This window comes from Oncorhynchus mykiss, chromosome 5, assembly GCF_057628025.1.
Source record: "Oncorhynchus mykiss isolate SJ-2025 chromosome 5, ASM5762802v1, whole genome shotgun sequence".
Classification (NCBI taxonomy): domain Eukaryota; kingdom Metazoa; phylum Chordata; class Actinopteri; order Salmoniformes; family Salmonidae; genus Oncorhynchus; species Oncorhynchus mykiss.
The window spans coordinates 81,743,404-81,763,433 of NC_143026.1; the positions used below are offsets into that span (position 1 = coordinate 81,743,404).

The window sequence follows — 20,030 nt, forward strand, 5'->3', positions numbered from 1 at the left end:
CTTTCCCCCAATATTGCATGAAGTAATTTAGCTTACCTTTTCTTCATCCATTCAAGCTATTTTATATCTCAAAAAGCATGTCCTTGTCTGTGTTGGTTACATTCAAGTTGAGTTCAGGTCGAGAGTGAGGACAATATTGCAAGCAGGGACTGTAATTTAGGGCTACATGCTACGTCATGGAACGTTAGACCTTTATGACATCACAAATAGTATTTTTAAGAAGAGCGCGGGAAAGGTTACTTGCCCACTCAGTAGGACTAGCTAATATTGACAGAAATTTCCCGGTCAAACGTTTTCGATTGCCTACCCCTACGCCTTCCATCGAACATGGTCCTGCCTTTGCAATATTGTCTCTCTTGTGGATTTACTTACGCATGACATGTAGGCTTACTGTGTCGGATCAAGTTGATTGATCTGTCCTAGTCAGCCTTAGGTTGAACCCAAAATCTTCTGGGAAATATTTGTTAATAATATTAATTTCAATGTCGTTTTATTCTTTGATTTAGTCCCAATCCAATCCTATTGTTGGCTGCCAATCCCCACCAAATATGTAATTGTAGGACATACTGTAGCGGGAGAAAGTGAGAGCTGCAACGCGGACGCGTTCGGTGGCTCCTTCAGTGCAGAGGCAAGCGCGTATGCCAGTGCCACTAAAGCCCGGGCTTGTGAGGCAGTAGTCTACAACGCTGACAGGCAACACCTTGTCATTTTATTAACTCACTAGAATTACATTGTCTTCTTCATTCATTTCGATTGCACTTCCTTTCGTGGTGAAATTAGTTTTGATTACTATTAACTTTAATCTACAGAGTTTAAGTGTTTATGTTGCCCACGTCATCATGTGATGCTGTGAGCAAACAATTTATGCCCAGCCTTCCTAGATAGGCCTGGGCTGCATAACACTATGAATCTGGGAAAACATAACACTTAAAAAAAAGTTTTACAGTGCAAAAATAGCGTAGGCCTACTTGTGTACTATTCAAATCCACACTAAAGCCACAGCTCTTCACACAGACGTACCCAGATTCTGTTGTTTTAGCTTTAACCTCTGTTAAATTCACTTCCCTGGTTAATCTGTCATCATGTTTCGTGTTCTCCATGGTTAATCTGTCTCTATGTTTAGTGCACTTTAATATAGCCTGTTTACTTATTTGAATGTTTGATTATATTGCTTTTTATCCTGCAGATTTTGTTGTGGATTTAAATTGACTTTGGGTGTCTTGAAAATCACTTAAAATAGCACTGTTGTTCTAATCGTCAGATCGCAGGTATTCTGATCTTCACTGTCCATGGTGCTGAATCTGGCTGGGTAGATTAGTTTGAATGCCGAAAACTTGTTTGCCTACATTTAAAGGCCCTGTGAAGTCAAAATAATTGTATTTCATATCGTACAACAGCTGATGAAACTAACACTGTAAATGTGTTTTACAAAAATGTGATCGGGGTTGCTTCCTGATAGTTCTGGTTGAAAATACGGAGCATGTTCCTCTGCCCAGGCCTTGCTGACACTTGCCAGATCTTACACTGCCTGGATAGGTATTTTGTGTGTCAGCTAACCACATCATATGTTATAGAAATCTGTCAGTCGATGACACAATGGATGACTTGGCACACAACCATTGGTTGATGCATGCAACACCTGAGCAGGGACACATTCTTTTCACAGCACTTCAATGCAAAGTAATTTTCGTAGAAGGTTTGGAGAGCATTTTCACTAACCCTAACCCTTTTCCTAACCTTAACCTCAGTTTCCTAACCTGCTACGAAAAATTCACTTCGATATTGAAGTGCCATGAAAAGAGAGTTTCTCACATCTATACAGCACCTTCTAATCAGCAGGTTTGCATGGGCGAGAGTTTTGGCTTTCCATGGCGACATCACCATGTGTAAATTGGTTTACAGACCAACGACAAAGAGAGTGCCAATAACAGCTAGTTTTAATTTCCCCTCCACACTGACCACTCCCAGACAGTCCTAGCAAAATTATTGCTTGAGAAAGTTTTTTTTGCAAAAAATACATTTTTGACCATTTTCATCGTAATCTATTACAGTAAGGTACTTAATTGTTACCCAGAAATGATTTGATATTGATATAAAAACGTCTGCTTTGGGCCTTAAAAAGATATGTGCACTACATACTCAGAAATCACATATATTGACATTTTAGAATGTATTTTATCAAGAAAGTAAGTTATACATGTCTTTTTTAATCTTACTCTTAGTTGCAAATAATTAATTTGGCTGTGGTTCATTTGATTTTCAGCACAACCCTGTTTGATAACGTATAGTATTATAGTGACTTCTTGTGGTAAAATGTCAAACTCACAACTAAACTCATTCAAATGGAGGTTTTCTTTACCCTGTCTTATCAAACAGTGCAACATTTGACTGATGAAATAGCATTCTTCTAAAATTCTTACACTTCTAGATGCAAAATACAAGTCACTATTCCAATACTGTTTGATTCTGCCATTTTTGAAATACATTTAACTTTTCAGTTAAAAACCCTTTGGATAATATCAACATTAATTACTTAACATCTTAACACATACACACCATGTAAATATCAATAAACAGAGGAACACATGCTACAAATAGTTAGTGACTACCTACCAGTCAATTCAATTAGATTATTCAGAAAAATAACATTGTTATAAGAGACAAATTGCCTTTAGACAACATAAATGACTGCATCTGGACACAGGTCAAAACTACTCTGCCGAGCTCAAGTTACCAGCTATGTATGGTTTCAACACTTACATTTATTGAGTTATTGAAAAGTATCCTACAAACATTGTTCGAATGTGAAAGTGATCAGGTTTTCTGAAACAGGTGTGTTTGTATTGAAGAACCCTGAGATTGTGGACAGTAGGACTTGTGTGAACAGGTGTGAACAGACTGAAGATAATGATGTTTTCCTTTCTCTGTCTTTCGAAACTCAGGAACAGTTTGAATGTTTTTTTTATTGTAATTTAAACAATGGTATGGATGATTAAGCTGGATCTTTCTCTCTGAATCAGGAGTGCACTTTCATTCTCCCAATTTTTACAAAAGCCCAATCTGAGCAACCTTTGTTATAAACCCTGTCTTTCCCATTGTTGTTTCAAAAGTGGAAAATGATCAATTCGATAATCACACATAATGGGCATTTCACAGCCAAGACTTTTGATCCTTCCCATCAAGGCCATGTTGGCCAGTGTAACCTTCACCCGTTCCCTCTCTTCCGGAGTCCTCTTGGAGGTGCACTCCACAGTAGAGTCGGTCTCAAAAGAGATGGCTGGGACGTGAGTGAGCAGGTGGCCCCCAGCCTTCTCCTGGGACATGGGCGTGGGAGTCTGCAGGACCAGCCCGTGCGTCGCTTGTTGATGTCGAAGGTAAAAGCTAAGAGGATACACACAAACATTGACCATATAATGTAATGTTGTTACATGTAACTAACTAGCTTGACTTGCCACCGTGTGAAACATGTATGCTACCATATGTTACTAAAAAGAGCTGACAATATTATAAAATGTAATCCAGGAGTTTATGTTTGAATTCTGGTTCTCTCACAACACAAGTCACTCAGAAAAGCATCTGTAGGCAGAAGCATGCTACATGTACATTTGGCATTTGAAAAAACTACAGCTGTGCTATGCTACCGAATGCAAAATGTATCTGTATCATAAAAGTGTAGTGCAATATTCCCTTTTCTTGCCACACACACACACACACACACACACTCTCTCACTAGGGACAAATGTTTCGGCTCCTTGTCCAGAGAGGTTTGAGCTTTAGAAGAGGATCTGCAGCAAAAGTAGACCTTTACTGCCATCTACAGGTCAAAGGTCAGACTGGCATTCAGTAAAATGTAAACATGGGCGATCCACAGAAAATGGAAATGTGTGTGTTTCTGTTTGAGAAGTTAAACCAGTTAATTCCCTTATAACTGAGTGTCCTGCATCATGTATTATTTTATTGGTTGTAAATTAAATACGGTTTATTTTACAGTACATGTATTTTACACTGAATCATTGATATCTGGTCGAATGTTGGTTGTGGGACATAACTGACGTACTATGTGTGTGTGTTCAATAAATCACACTGTTTGTGTGTGTGTGGGTGGGGGTGCATGTTCTATACATTATTCAGGACAACATTACTTTGTTTAGCCTACACCGTGACTATGACTGCATAATAAACTAAACTAAATATACTATGTATTTTCTAATCAAATGTGTTAACAGGGCAACACAAAAGAAGACAAAGGCCATCAATTCAATGCAAATATTACTGTATTAAAGTAAATTGTTGTATTAAGCTTGCTTTGAAAACCGTTTGAATGGCTTGGATAGGCCTATGGAGATGGTGGAAAACATCCTGATTAGAAGGGGACGTTTGCGAGGCTTCTCCTGTTGAGAGGTGGAGGGAAGACCCTCTGGGAGTCCAAATGTGTCAGGATGTGCCACTATGTTGGGCGACAGAAGAGAGAGAGTTGACATGCACTTTCATTTAGAAATGATGGTATATTGTATTCTTAGTTTCAACTCATTATTACTTTCACAAATAAATGAGAACCAGAATCTTGAGATTTGGAAACTATAAATAATTTTACATAAGAGATTACCATCGATAATATATAATGTACTGTATATAGGGTTTAATATTTTTGCAATAGCAGCTTTGTACACCAATATCTCAAACAGTAAATGTCCTGCTGTATGGACTTACACATGATCTCTTCAGCAGTAGTCTGGTCTTTGGATTCAGAATGGCGGGAATTCTTCTTGTTTCCCATCATGAATGGCTAAAACAAAAACATGTCAAAACAACTGTCACAGCAGAACAATCTCACGGTAATAACGATCACATCTTACACACCAGCACAACAAGATTTATAAATGGTTTTGGAATTAATGGATGGTTTTACATTTTCTCTAAATAACATTGTTTACTCACATTGACACAATTGTTAACTTAAATAAGTGTGATGTACCTTTAAGTTGAATTTCAGTCTGGCAAGCCTTTGTAGGAAAGACAGCTTCCCTCTGGTAGCCTTCACATCTTCAGCCATGAGAAGAGCTTCTGGCCTGGTGGCTTCGAAAGATGTTCTTGAGGCTGCTCTTGATGCCTCGTTACAACTGTGGAGAAGCTCCTTGCTCAATGACTTCACAAGAATCCTATTGAAAGTGGAGTCCTGAGTCGACACGGCCAGTTGGAGTATTTTCTCTGAGCCAAACTCCTCCAACAGATGTTTGTAGACGGTGCTGTATACTTTGTGACTCTTCAGGTTCTTGGGATAAGCTTGGGTCTCAGAGCAGCCTGACCATGCACAGAAGGCAGCTATAACTTTTGGAATCAGGTCTTGTGACGTGCGTGTGACGTCAGTTGGGTACAGATCAGTTTGGGTTTGTATTTTTGACAGAAGTCTCACCACTAACATGCTGATGAGGCCGGTGAAGTCATCATCACCGACTAAGTTAACAGTGGATGGGGTTGAAAGCGAGGCAACATCCGGGCTGGTTGAATTCTGATCACAAACAATGCTCTGAGGTACACCGAAACAACTGATGGTATCCCTTTCCTCAGCATCTATGTTGGCCTCAAAGCCTTGTGCAGCATTGGAGGTCCCACTTGTTGTCATGCTGATGGCAGAGAAAGATGGCAGAGGGTAGGACTTACCACTCAGTAGACTGCCTATATCAGTTACAGTTCCGGTTGGAGATGACCCTCTGCTTTGTGCATCAGAAACCACAGAGTCCATGACCTGACTTACCATTACTTTGGTAAACAGGCTGACTGTGTCACTAAATGCTGATGTAGAAAAAGAACATGAAATCCTATCTTCAGATACGCTAGCCGGCACACTAACTCCCTGAGCCAAACTCATTGAAGCTGTAGAGGGCACAAGGCTAGGAAGCAAGAGGCGCTTCACAGACTCCTCTGCAAAAAGCTGAACCAGCTTGTAAGCTGTGGGCTTCCCCACCGTCTTGTCATTCCTCTTCAGCTCAGTAAGGACTGTATCGGATGCACTCTTTCCAGCCGCCACTGTCAGAACCAGAGGGGTCAAGTTGCTCTCAGAAATGATGCGGTTGACTTGGTGAGTAAGATCACGTGAGAGAGCACCAATCCTACCCTGAGATATGAGCTCCTCCAGTCTTGCTATTGCAGCTGTTAGATCAGGGTGGAATGCAACCTCCCCTTCTTCCTCTGGATGTACCTCCTTTATGATGGTATCCACTATTGCAGACATGCTTTCCCTGGCATCACACACCAATGTTTTTGGCTTAGTAGATTTGCCCATGTCGATGACTGAGCATCTCACAATGGGCTGAGTAATACTCTCTGGTAAATCAGAAGAGATGGGAGTGCCAGGGAGTGAAAATTCCCACTCTGACTTCTTTGATCTGGCAGATGAGGATGACAACGAGGAGGAAGAACGCTGTGGCGCTTGATAGATCAGTTCCTCACCACATTCACTGCTTACCCTTTCAACATCCTTCAGCATCATTCCAACCACATTCTCTATTTGTGAAAGCGCAGTCACCGTTTGGTCAGATTTTGACAGCTCTTTCTGAATTAAAACCAGAATATGGCTGAGGGTCTTTTTGGCTTGAGCCGTTGTTGCTTTGACTTGATTTTGCCATGTAAAATAATTCATCATCTTTGTCTTCACATTGTGGTAAATAGTCTTTGCAGTTGTCCAGATCTTCTTCTCAGATACTTCCAAACCAGACTGTGAGCCTTTGGGTGTGGCCTCAGTGTACTCTGAGGTTTTCTCATCACTCTGTTGAAGCATAGAGTCTGCCTGCCATAGAGTAGTAGAAGACTCTGTGGGTGGGAAAAGGCTCTTCATGTCATTTGTAATTGATCCAACGATTTCAAAAGCAGTTATATCTGTATGCCTTAAGGAAATTGTTGATTTTGCTGGCAACATCTGAGAATCTGTCTGGCTGGAACTGACTTTGCTGGGAAAGCTACTGACTGATTTGATCAGTATTTTTCGCACTTCGTTGGTAGCGTTCATCTGGAACTCCTCACTGGAGAGTTTCTCAATGACTGAGGCTGGAGTATCTCTTAATCCTTCCAACCATGAAGAACCAGACACAGGCATGTCTTCTAGATAAGACATGACACTGTCCAAAAAGCCACAGACTTCAAGGGAGTTGTAAGAGGAACCCTCTGCAACAGATGATGTGCATTCCAAATCTGCCACCTCTGACCTATACATGGTCACAATCTGGGACAATACCTCTTTGGTGCAGGGCACCATGTTGGAATCACAGAGAGACAGTAATGGTTGAGAGTTCTCACTTTGGCATTTACGGAGAGAACCAAGTCCTGTTGAGTTGACCACTTGCAGTATTGCCTCACTCTTACTGGTTTCAGGTTGCTCTGGTGTTTTCTCTCCTACAGAGTCAGTTGAATCACATCCATCAGATAAAGAAGATGAACTACGTTCTGATATAGGGGATTCACTCCTACATGGGGAAGGCAAGCTCAGGATTGAAACAGGCAGATCACTGGAGTCAGTATGCTCCAGAAGCACAGCACTGGAGTCAGCTTTTTCCATAAGTTCTTCCCCTTGGACTGGAGCTCCACCCATTCTGAGGAACAATGTCTCCAGCTTTGCCTGAAGTCTCTCGCAGAGTCTACGAGCTGCATGGAAGGGTTTCCGCTTTGTCGTACAGTGTCCCACTTGGGTATCTCTCTGGGTGCTTGTTGGCTGATCTAATTCAGCATACTGCACAATGTCCTTGACATCTTCAACAAAGTTATCAATTATTTGTGATGCCTCAGATTCTACTTTGGTCTGTATGAGCTCAGTGGCCGCAGAATCAAGGATCCTGTCAGATGGGCTAGATGCATTCATCAAGATTGGAGTGGTACTAAACGAATGAGAAGGTTGAACCATACCAGAGATATCGCTCATTAACCTTCTCACAAGAATTTCACTCACAGCCTTTGAGGCTTTGGTCTTGAACTTCACACTAAACAGAGTGCCAAGATTTTGCATCATTGCTTTGCAAGATGTACATATTATGTTCAGCTCCTCTGGAACAGGAGAGTCTTCAACATCCAGGTGCTCCACTACAAGGTCACTGCCAGATGCCAACATTTTAACTTTCACAGCCACTTCTCGAAAAACCTTAGCCAATTCCGGATCTTCTTTTTCCAATTCACCCACCATCTCTGCGATAACAGTCATCACTTCTTCTGTTGCAGGTGGAATGCATGACTCTAATACAGAGGTAGAGCTCTGGTCCTCTGGGGTGGTGTGATCATCAAAACATTTCTGGACCATGTTGACCATTTGTTCAGCGGCCTGGGTACCAGAAGAAATAGGGGAGGACCGCCCTGAAATGGCTCTGCTGATGGTCGCAGAGAGGGCAGAGTTAAGCTGTTCGACCACCACCTTGATAAGACCAACAGTCAGCTCAGGTGGGCAAGAGGACAGGATATTATGATCAGACAGTTGCTCCTGGACACTTTTGATGATTCTGTCCTCTGTCATTCCCAGGAGGACTTTCACTGAGGTCTGGGAACTTTAAAACGAACAAGCAAAGCATGATAATTCCTGTCTTAACTTGGCAAATCGGTCAAGCGTTGTAATTTTAGTATTCTAAATATCTACATGTACTTTTGATCACTTTACATGCTCATTCATTTGAATATGCTCAAAGGCTGATACATTACATTTTGTACTACATCAGATAGAGTAAATTGCATTGGCTAACACTGGGATAGATGATCTCGGTGAAATCCATACATGAAAACCTTGAGGGGAACATACCTCTTAGAAGAGGGTGTTAGGGACCTGAGATGTTGAGCCCCTGTGCCGCCCTTATACATTTTCTTCGCCAGATATCTAACTTCCTGGATGAGCTCCAGTCTTTCCTGATCAAAGGCAGCAAAGGATCTTGCACTGCCACCCCTCTTGGGTGAGTCAGTGTCGTCGTCAGCAAAGTCCTTTACCCCAAGTACGCGGGCCAGGGCTGGCAGCAGGATCTGCAGGGTGGTCTGTGCGATGAAGGTTACAATTGTCTTGCACAATTTGGCAAGCTGTTCCTTCGTCATCTGTTTTGAACAAACAGAACAAAAACAGTCTTTTCAATGGAACTGTGATGTAAAGTATTCTAGATCGAACAGAATGCATTTGATCAACATTGTTATTCTTGTCTGTGACTGAATTCAAAGTTTGATGAAGTCTGACAGAGAACATGAATAACAGAATATGACTTGATGGCTAATCTCTGAATTCAACAGATCATTGACACATCAAAGGTCAAAGGCAGGTAGGGAAACTTACAGGGTTTTTTAGTCCTTTGTAGATCACTTGCCACTGCCTAGACAATTTAAAATAAGTGTTTTAGTTAGTGTTTAGTTCCCACTGCACAATATTTCATAAATGTTGAACATTACAGAAAAACTTTTAACATACTCATCAGTAAGATTGCGCAGGAATGAGATGAGGATTGGGTAGGAGTATTCCATCTCATCCTTGTTGCCTGGGCCGAATGCAGCCTTAACAGCTTTCTTCTCCAGGAGCTCAATTACAGATCCTCTATCCAGGTGTTTATTCCTGGAGACTAAAGATGTGATTGCCGTAGAGGAAGTAGAAACAAAATTAAAGAGAAATCAGACGTTTTATCTCTTAATACTCTGATTTCATTGTTTAAGGGTTTTAGAATAGGCCTATTTGAATAAAGCTATCTATGTGACCTTTCTTACTGATTACAGTAGACTACAGTTTCATTGAAAATGGATAGCACAACCTGCACATCACAGACAGAATAGAGAAACAATGTTGTACTACAGAGGTAAATCTCTGACCTGCATCATTGTCAGTGCCCAGCTTCCTTGACTTCTTGCCACTCCTCTTACTTTTTGCCTAGGATAGAACAGAACAGATTCTAGATCTCAAATGATGGCAGACATGTAACACCAGGGCCCGTATACATAAAGTTCATCAGATAAGGTGTGTGCTCAACCTTGCCCAAATAATTGTATTCATTATGATCTCAAATGCAAAACTGATCCTAGATAAGCACTCCTACTCTGAGACAATTTATGAATAGGCTATGGGCCAGGTCAAAGCAGCTCTTAAAACACGTTTTGAAAACAGCTACTACGTATGTTGTTATCTGAGATATATAGATATCTATGGTATGACTGCTATCAGGTACAGAGTGTAACCCAGTAGGCCTATTATGTGCTCTGTCACTCCTGCCATCTTACCTTCCTTCCCTTCTTGGCCTCCTCTTTGGGCGTGGCCACCGGTTCTTCCTCAACAACTTCCTTTCCTTCCCTCTGAGGATCACCATCCTCCCTCTGTGCTACCTGAAGGACAGACATTCCAATAAGTAATAATATGTCAATGTCAGAGTAGATCTGTGCAGAGGACATCATAAATAGAGCTACAGCCATATCAGAGCTAAGCTGGTGACTTTATAAAGAATGGTACATTTGCTTTACAATATGTTATAGCTTTTTACAAGAAATATCCGCTTATATTGCTTTACCCTTTTTTACTTTCCCCCCAATATTGTATGAAGTAATTTAGCTTACCCTTTCTTCATCCATTCAAGCTATTTTATATCTCAAAAAGCATGTCATTGTCTGTGTTGGTTACATTCAAGTTGAGTTCAGGTCGAGAGTGAGGACAATATTGCAAGCAGGGACTGTAATTTAGGGCTACATGCTACGTCATGGAACGTTAGACCTTTATGACATCACAAATAGTATTTTTAAGAAGAGCGCGGGAAAGGTTACTTGCCCACTCAGTAGGACTAGCTAATATTGACAGAAATTTCCCGGTCAAACGTTTTCGATTGCCTACCCCTACGCCTTCCATCGAACATGGTCCTGCCTTTGCAATATTGTCTCTCTTGTGGATTTACTTACGCATGACATGTAGGCTTACTGTGTCGGATCAAGTTGATTGATCTGTCCTAGTCAGCCTTAGGTTGAACCCAAAATCTTCTGGGAAATATTTGTTAATAATATTAATTTCAATGTCGTTTTATTCTTTGATTTAGTCCCAATCCAATCCTATTGTTGGCTGCCAATCCCCACCAAATATGTAATTGTAGGACATACTGTAGCGGGAGAAAGTGAGAGCTGCAACGCGGACGCGTTCGGTGGCTCCTTCAGTGCAGAGGCAAGCGCGTATGCCAGTGCCACTAAAGCCCGGGCTTGTGAGGCAGTAGTCTACAACGCTGACAGGCAACACCTTGTCATTTTATTAACTCACTAGAATTACATTGTCTTCTTCATTCATTTCGATTGCACTTCCTTTCGTGGTGAAATTAGTTTTGATTACTATTAACTTTAATCTACAGAGTTTAAGTGTTTATGTTGCCCACGTCATCATGTGATGCTGTGAGCAAACAATTTATGCCCAGCCTTCCTAGATAGGCCTGGGCTGCATAACACTATGAATCTGGGAAAACATAACACTTAAAAAAAAGTTTTACAGTGCAAAAATAGCGTAGGCCTACTTGTGTACTATTCAAATCCACACTAAAGCCACAGCTCTTCACACAGACGTACCCAGATTCTGTTGTTTTAGCTTTAACCTCTGTTAAATTCACTTCCCTGGTTAATCTGTCATCATGTTTCGTGTTCTCCATGGTTAATCTGTCTCTATGTTTAGTGCACTTTAATATAGCCTGTTTACTTATTTGAATGTTTGATTATATTGCTTTTTATCCTGCAGATTTTGTTGTGGATTTAAATTGACTTTGGGTGTCTTGAAAATCACTTAAAATAGCACTGTTGTTCTAATCGTCAGATCGCAGGTATTCTGATCTTCACTGTCCATGGTGCTGAATCTGGCTGGGTAGATTAGTTTGAATGCCGAAAACTTGTTTGCCTACATTTAAAGGCCCTGTGAAGTCAAAATAATTGTATTTCATATCGTACAACAGCTGATGAAACTAACACTGTAAATGTGTTTTACAAAAATGTGATCGGGGTTGCTTCCTGATAGTTCTGGTTGAAAATACGGAGCATGTTCCTCTGCCCAGGCCTTGCTAACACTTGCCAGATCTTACACTGCCTGGATAGGTATTTTGTGTGTCAGCTAACCACATCATATGTTATAGCAATCTGTCAGTCGATGACACAATGGATGACTTGGCACACAACCATTGGTTGATGCATGCAACACCTGAGCAGGGACACATTCTTTTCACAGCACTTCAATGCAAAGTAATTTTCGTAGAAGGTTTGGAGAGCATTTTCACTAACCCTAACCCTTTTCCTAACCTTAACCTCAGTTTCCTAACCTGCTACGAAAAATTCACTTCGATATTGAAGTGCCATGAAAAGAGAGTTTCTCACATCTATACAGCACCTTCTAATCAGCAGGTTTGCATGGGCGAGAGTTTTGGCTTTCCATGGCGACATCACCATGTGTAAATTGGTTTACAGACCAACGACAAAGAGAGTGCCAATAACAGCTAGTTTTAATTTCCCCTCCACACTGACCACTCCCAGACAGTCCTAGCAAAATTATTGCTTGAGAAAGTTTTTTTTGCAAAAAATACATTTTTGACCATTTTCATCGTAATCTATTACAGTAAGGTACTTAATTGTTACCCAGAAATGATTTGATATTGATATAAAAACGTCTGCTTTGGGCCTTAAAAAGATATGTGCACTACATACTCAGAAATCACATATATTGACATTTTAGAATGTATTTTATCAAGAAAGTAAGTTATACATGTCTTTTTTAATCTTACTCTTAGTTGCAAATAATTAATTTGGCTGTGGTTCATTTGATTTTCAGCACAACCCTGTTTGATAACGTATAGTATTATAGTGACTTCTTGTGGTAAAATGTCAAACTCACAACTAAACTCATTAAAATGGAGGTGTTCTTTACCCTGTCTTATCAAACAGTGCAACATTTGACTGATGAAATAGCATTCTTCTAAAATTCTTACACTTCTAGATGCAAAATACAAGTCACTATTCCAATACTGTTTGATTCTGCCATTTTTGAAATACATTTAACATTTCAGTTAAAAACCCTTTGGATAATATCAACATTAATTACTTAACATCTTAACACATACACACCATGTAAATATCAATAAACAGAGGAACACATGCTACAAATAGTTAGTGACTACCTACCAGTCAATTAAATTTGATTATTCAGAAAAATAACATTGTTATAAGAGACAAATTGCCTTTAGACAACATAAATGACTGTATCTGGACACAGGTCAAAACTACTCTGCCGAGCTCAAGTTACCAGCTATGTATGGTTTCAACACTTACATTTATTGAGTTATTGAAAAGTATCCTACAAACATTGTTCGAATGTGAAAGTGATCAGGTTTTCTGAAACAGGTGTGTTTGTATTGAAGAACCCTGCGATTGTGGACAGTAGGACTTGTGTGAACAGGTGTGAACAGACTGAAGATAATGATGTTTTCCTTTCTCTGTCTTTCGAACCTCAGGAACAGTTTGAATGTTTTTTTTTATTGTAATTTAAACAATGGTATGGATGATTAAGCTGGATCTTTCTCTCTGAATCAGGAGTGCACTTTCATTCTCCCAATTTTTCCAAAAGCCCAATCTGAGCAACCTTTGCTATATACCCTGTCTTTCCCATTGTTGTTTCAAAAGTGGAAAATGATCAATTCGATAATCACACATAATGGGCATTTCACAGCCAAGACTTTTGATCCTTCCCATCAAGGCCATGTTGGCCAGTTTAACCTTCACCCGGTCCCTCTCTTCCGGAGTCCTCTTGGAGGTGCACTCCACAGTAGAGTCGGTCTCAAAGGAGATGGCTGGGACGTGAGTGAGCAGGTGGCCCCCAGCCTTCTCCTGGGCCATGGGCGTGGGAGTCTGCAGGACCAGCCCGTGCGTCGCTTGTTGATGTCGAAGGTAAAAGCTAAGAGGATACACACAAACATTGACCATATAATGTAATGTTGTTACATGTAACTAACTAGCTTGACTTGCCACCGTGTGAAACATGTATGCTACCATATGTTACTAAAAAGAGCTGACAATATTATAAAATGTAATCCAGGAGTTTATGTTTGAATTCTGGTTCTCTCACAACACAAGTCACTCAGAAAAGCATCTGTAGGCAGAAGCATGCTACATGTACATTTGGCATTTGAAAAAACTACAGCTGTGCTATGCTACCGAATGCAAAATGTATCTGTATCATAAAAGTGTAGTGCAGTATTCCCTTTTCTTGCCACACACACACACACACACACACACACACTCTCTCTCACTAGGGACAAATGTTTCGGCTCCTTGTCCAGAGAGGTTTGAGCTTTAGAAGAGGATCTGCAGCAAAAGTAGACCTTTACTGCCATCTACAGGTCAAAGGTCAGACTGGCATTCAGTAAAATGTAAACATGGGCGATCCACAGAAAATGGAAATGTGTGTGTTTCTGTTTGAGAAGTTAAACCAGTTAATTCCCTTATAACTGAGTGTCCTGCATCATGTATTATTTTATTGGTTGTAAATTAAATACGGTTTATTTTACAGTACATGTATTTTACACTGAATCATTGATATCTGGTCGAATGTTGGTTGTGGGACATAACTGAAGTACTATGTGTGTGTGTTCAATGAATCACACTGTTTGTGTGTGTGTGGGTGGGGGTGCATGTTCTATACATTATTCAGGACAACATTACTTTGTTTAGCCTACACCGTGACTATGACTGCATAATAAACTAAACTAAATATACTATGTATTTTCTAATCAAATGTGTTAACAGGGCAACACAAAAGAAGACAAAGGCCATCAATTCAATGCAAATATTACTGTATTAAAGGAAATTGTTGTATTAAGCTTGCTTTGAAAACCGTTTGAATGGCTTGGATAGGCCTATGGAGATGGTGGAAAACATCCTGATTAGAAGGGGACGTTTGCGAGGCTTCTCCTGTTGAGAGGTGGAGGGAAGACCCTCTGGGAGTCCAAATGTGGCAGGATGTGCCACTATGTTGGGCGACAGAAGAGAGAGAGTTGACATGCACTTTCATTTAGAAATGATGGTATATTGTATTCTTAGTTTCAACTCATTATTACTTTCACAAATAAATGAGAACCAGAATCTTGAGATTTGGAAACTATAAATAATTTTACATAAGAGATTACTATCGATAATATATAATGTACTGTATATAGGGTTTAATATTTTTGCAATAGCAGCTTTGTACACCAATATCTCAAACAGTAAATGTCCTGCTGTATGGACTTACACATGATCTCTTCAGCAGTAGTCTGGTCTTTGGATTCAGAATGGCGGGAATTCTTCTTGTTTCCCATCATGAATGGCTAAAACAAAAACATGTCAAAACAACTGTCACAGCAGAACAATCTCACGGTAATAACGATCACATCTTACACACCAGCACAACAAGATTTATAAATGGTTTTGGAATTAATGGATGGTTTTACATTTTCTCTAAATAACATTGTTTACTCACATTGACACAATTGTTAACTTAAATAAGTGTGATGTACCTTTAAGTTGAATTTCAGTCTGGCAAGCCTTTGTAGGAAAGACAGCTTCCCTCTGGTAGCCTTCACATCTTCAGCCATGAGAAGAGCTTCTGGCCTGGTGGCTTCGAAAGATGTTCTTGAGGCTGCTCTTGATGCCTCGTTACAACTGTGGAGAAGCTCCTTGCTCAATGACTTCACAAGAATCCTATTGAAAGTGGAGTCCTGAGTCGACACGGCCAGTTGGAGTATTTTCTCTGAGCCAAACTCCTTCAACAGATGTTTGTAGACGGTGCTGTATACTTTGTGACTCTTCAGGTTCTTGGGATAAGCTTGGGTCTCAGAGCAGCCTGACCATGCACAGAAGGCAGCTATAACTTTTGGAATCAGGTCTTGTGACGTGCGTGTGACGTCAGTTGGGTACAGATCAGTTTGGGTTTGTATTTTTGACAGAAGTCTCACCACTAACATGCTGATGAGGCCGGTGAAGTCATCATCACCGACTAAGTTAACAGTGGATGGGGTTGAAAGCGAGGCAACATCCGGGCTGGTTGAATTCTGATCACAAACAATGCTCTGAGGTACACCGAAACAACTGATGGTATCCCTTTCCTCAGCATCTATGTTGGCCTCAAAGCCTTGTGCAGCATTGGAGGTCCCACTTGTTGTCATGCTGATGGCAAAGAAAGATGGCAGAGGGTAGGACTTACCACTCAGTAGACTGCCTATATCAGTTACAGTTCCGGTTGGAGATGACCCTCTGCTTTGTGCATCAGAAACCACAGAGTCCATGACCTGACTTACCATTACTTTGGTAAACAGGCTGACTGTGTCACTAAATGCTGATGTAGAAAAAGAACATGAAATCCTATCTTCAGATACGCTAGCCGGCACAATAACTCCCTGAGCCAAACTCATTGAAGCTGTAGAGGGCACAAGGCTAGGAAGCAAGAGGCGCTTCACAGACTCCTCTGCAAAAAGCTGAACCAGCTTGTAAGCTGTGGGCTTCCCCACCGTCTTGTCATTCCTCTTCAGCTCAGTAAGGACTGTATCGGATGCACTCTTTCCAGCCGCCACTGTCAGAACCAGAGGGGTCAAGTTGCTCTCAGAAATGATGCGGTTGACTTGGTGAGTAAGATCACGTGAGAGAGCACCAATCCTACCCTGAGATATGAGCTCCTCCAGTCTTGCTATTGCAGCTGTTAGATCAGGGTGGAATGCAACCTCCCCTTCTTCCTCTGGATGTACCTCCTTTATGATGGTATCCACTATTGCAGACATGCTTTCCCTGGCATCACACACCAATGTTTTTGGCTTAGTAGATTTGCCCATGTCGATGACTGAGCATCTCACAATGGGCTGAGTAATACTCTCTGGTAAATCAGAAGAGATGGGAGTGCCAGGGAGTGAAAATTCCCACTCTGACTTCTTTGATCTGGCAGATGAGGATGACAACGAGGAGGAAGAACGCTGTGGCGCTTGATAGATCAGTTCCTCACCACATTCACTGCTTACCCTTTCAACATCCTTCAGCATCATTCCAACCACATTCTCTATTTGTGAAAGCGCAGTCACCGTTTGGTCAGATTTTGACAGCTCTTTCTGAATTAAAACCAGAATATGGCTGAGGGTCTTTTTGGCTTGAGCCGTTGTTGCTTTGACTTGATTTTGCCATGTAAAATAATTCATCATCTTTGTCTTCACATTGTGGTAAATAGTCTTTGCAGTTGTCCAGATCTTCTTCTCAGATACTTCCAAACCAGACTGTGAGCCTTTGGGTGTGGCCTCAGTGTACTCTGAGGTTTTCTCATCACTCTGTTGAAGCATAGAGTCTGCCTGCCATAGAGTAGTAGAAGACTCTGTGGGTGGGAAAAGGCTCTTCATGTCATTTGTAATTGATCCAACGATTTCAAAAGCAGTTATATCTGTATGCCTTAAGGAAATTGTTGATTTTGCTGGCAACATCTGAGAATCTGGCTGGCTGGAACTGACTTTGCTGGGAAAGCTACTGACTGATTTGATCAGTATTTTTCGCACTTCGTTGGTAGCGTTCATCTGGAACTCCTCACTGGAGAGTTTCTCAATGACTGAGGCTGGAGTATCTCTTAATCCTTCCAACCATGAAGAACCAGACACAGGCATGTCTTCTAGATAAGACATGACACTGTCCAAAAAGCCACAGACTTCAAGGGAGTTGTAAGAGGAACCCTCTGCAACAGATGATGTGCATTCCAAATCTGCCACCTCTGACCTATACATGGTCACAATCTTGGACAATACCTCTTTGGTGCAGGGCACCATGTTGGAATCACAGAGAGACAGTAATGGTTGAGAGTTCTCACTTTGGCATTTACGGAGAGAACCAAGTCCTGTTGAGTTGACCACTTGCAGTATTGCCTCACTCTTACTGGTTTCAGGTTGCTCTGGTGTTTTCTCTCCTACAGAGTCAGTTGAATCACATCCATCAGATAAAGAAGATGAACTACGTTCTGATATAGGGGATTCACTCCTACATGGGGAAGGCAAGCTCAGGATTGAAACAGGCAGATCACTGGAGTCAGTATGCTCCAGAAGCACAGCACTGGAGTCAGCTTTTTCCATAAGTTCTTCCCCTTGGACTGGAGCTCCACCCATTCTGAGGAACAATGTCTCCAGCTTTGCCTGAAGTCTCTCGCAGAGTCTACGAGCTGCATGGAAGGGTTTCCGCTTTGTCGTACAGTGTCCCACTTGGGTATCTCTCTGGGTGCTTGTTAGCTGATCTAATTCAGCATACTGCACAATGTCCTTGACATCTTCAACAAAGTTATCAATTATTTGTGATGCCTCAGATTCTACTTTGGTCTGTATGAGCTCAGTGGCCGCAGAATCAAGGATCCTGTCAGATGGGCTAGATGCATTCATCAAGCTTGGAGTGGTACTAAACGAATGAGAAGGTTGAACCATACCAGAGATATCGCTCATTAACCTTCTCACAAGAATTTCACTCACAGCCTTTGAGGCTTTGGTCTTGAACTTCACACTAAACAGAGTGCCAAGATTTTGCATCATTGCTTTGCAAGATGTACATATTATGTTCAGCTCCTCTGGAACAGGAGAGTCTTCAACATCCAGGTGCTCCACTACAAGGTCACTGCCAGATGCCAACATTTTAACTTTCACAGCCACTTCTCGAAAAACCTTAGCCAATTCCGGATCTTCTTTTTCCAATTCACCCACCATCTCTGCGATAACAGTCATCACTTCTTCTGTTGCAGGTGGAATGCATGACTCTAATACAGAGGTAGAGCTCTGGTCCTCTGGGGTGGTGTGATCATCAAAACATTTCTGGACCATGTTGACCATTTGTTCAGCGGCCTGGGTACCAGAAGAAATAGGGGAGGACCGCCCTGAAATGGCTCTGCTGATGGTCGCAGAGAGGGCAGAGTTAAGCTGTTCGACCACCACCTTGATAAGACCAACAGTCAGCTCAGGTGGGCAAGAGGACAGGATATTATGATCAGACAGTTGGTCCTGGACACTTTTGATGATTCTGTCCTCTGTCATTCCCAGGAGGACTTTCACTGAGGTCTGGGAACTTTAAAACGAACAAGCAAAGCATGATAATTCCTGTCTTAACTTGGCAAATCGGTCAAGCGTTGTAATTTTAGTATTCTAAATATCTACATGTCCTTTTGATCGCTTTACATGCTCATTCATTTGAATATGCTCAAAGGCTGATACATTACATTTTGTACTACATCAGATAGAGTAAATTGCATTGGCTAACACTGGGATAGATGATCTTGGTGAAATCCATACATGAAAACCTTGAGGGGAACATACCTCTTAGAAGAGGGTGTTAGGGACCTGAGATGTTGAGCCCCTGTGCCGCCCTTATACATTTTCTTCGCCAGATATCTAACTTCCTGGATGAGCTCCAGTCTTTCCTGATCAAAGGCAGCAAAGGATCTTGCACTGCCACCCCTCTTGGGTGAGTCAGTGTCGTCGTCAGCAAAGTCCTTTACCCCAAGTACGCGGGCCAGGGCTGGCAGCAGGATCTGCAGGGTGGTCTGTGCGATGAAGGTTACAATTGTCTTGCACAATTTGGCAAGCTGTTCCTTCGTCATCTGTTTTGAACAAACAGAACAAAAACAGTCTTTTCAATGGAACTGTGATGTAAAGTATTCTAGATCGAACAGAATGCATTTGATCAACATTGTTATTCTTGTCCAATCCCCACCAAATATGTCATTGTAGGACATACTGTAGCGGGAGAAAGTGAGAGCTGCAACGCGGACGCGTTCGGTGGCTCCTTCAGTGCAGAGGCAAGCGCGTATGCCAGTGCCACTAAAGCACGGGCTTGTGAGACAGTAGTCTACAACGCTGACAGGCAACACCTTGTCATTTTATTAACTCACTAGAATTACATTGTCTTCTTCATTCATTTCGATTGCACTTCCTTTCGTGGTGAAATTAGTTTGGATTACTATTAACTTTTATCTACAGAGTTTAAGTGTTTATGTTGCCCACGTCATCATGTGATGCTGTGAGCAAACAATTTATGCCCAGCCTTCCTAGATA

General features: G+C 41.4%; 2 protein-coding genes across 2 annotated transcripts; both read right to left on the bottom strand.

Annotated features, from left to right (window-relative positions):
* Positions 1–4,256: 4,256 nt before the first annotated feature.
* On the bottom strand, positions 4,257–10,549 carry LOC118936654 (uncharacterized). The gene is made up of 8 exons (XM_090236117.1): positions 10,219–10,549; positions 9,814–9,871; positions 9,422–9,569; positions 9,290–9,326; positions 8,774–9,057; positions 4,976–8,525; positions 4,711–4,786; positions 4,257–4,447 (listed from the first exon to the last, which is right to left on the bottom strand). The coding sequence occupies exons 1-8, from the start codon at positions 10,405–10,407 to the stop codon at positions 4,296–4,298; spliced, it is 4,494 nt and encodes a 1,497-aa protein (XP_090092243.1). The 5' UTR covers positions 10,408–10,549; the 3' UTR covers positions 4,257–4,295.
* Positions 10,550–14,775: 4,226 nt separating this feature from the next.
* On the bottom strand, positions 14,776–19,577 carry LOC149983596 (uncharacterized). The gene is made up of 3 exons (XM_090236115.1): positions 19,293–19,577; positions 15,495–19,044; positions 14,776–15,305 (listed from the first exon to the last, which is right to left on the bottom strand). The coding sequence occupies exons 1-3, from the start codon at positions 19,574–19,576 to the stop codon at positions 15,159–15,161; spliced, it is 3,981 nt and encodes a 1,326-aa protein (XP_090092241.1). The 5' UTR covers position 19,577; the 3' UTR covers positions 14,776–15,158.
* Positions 19,578–20,030: the final 453 nt, after the last annotated feature.

What these genes read in the sequence shown, in the direction of transcription:
- LOC149983596 (XM_090236115.1), bottom strand. Translation starts at nt 19,576, where the DNA reads ATGACGAAGGAACAGCTTGCCAAATTGTGCAAGACAATTGTAACCTTC. An exon ending in CTAACACCCTCTTCTAAGAG is followed by an intron (nt 19,045 to 19,292) that starts GTATGTTCCCCT and finishes TTCGTTTTAAAG; the next exon opens with TTCCCAGACCTCAGTGAAAG. An exon ending in GACTGAAATTCAACTTAAAG is followed by an intron (nt 15,306 to 15,494) that starts GTACATCACACT and finishes TTTTTGTTTTAG; the next exon opens with CCATTCATGATGGGAAACAA.
- LOC118936654 (XM_090236117.1), bottom strand. Translation starts at nt 10,407, where the DNA reads ATGGCTGTAGCTCTATTTATGATGTCCTCTGCACAGATCTACTCTGAC. An exon ending in GGGCACTGACAATGATGCAG is followed by an intron (nt 9,570 to 9,813) that starts GTCAGAGATTTA and finishes TCACATCTTTAG; the next exon opens with TCTCCAGGAATAAACACCTG. An exon ending in CTGCGCAATCTTACTGATGA is followed by an intron (nt 9,327 to 9,421) that starts GTATGTTAAAAG and finishes TAAATTGTCTAG; the next exon opens with GCAGTGGCAAGTGATCTACA.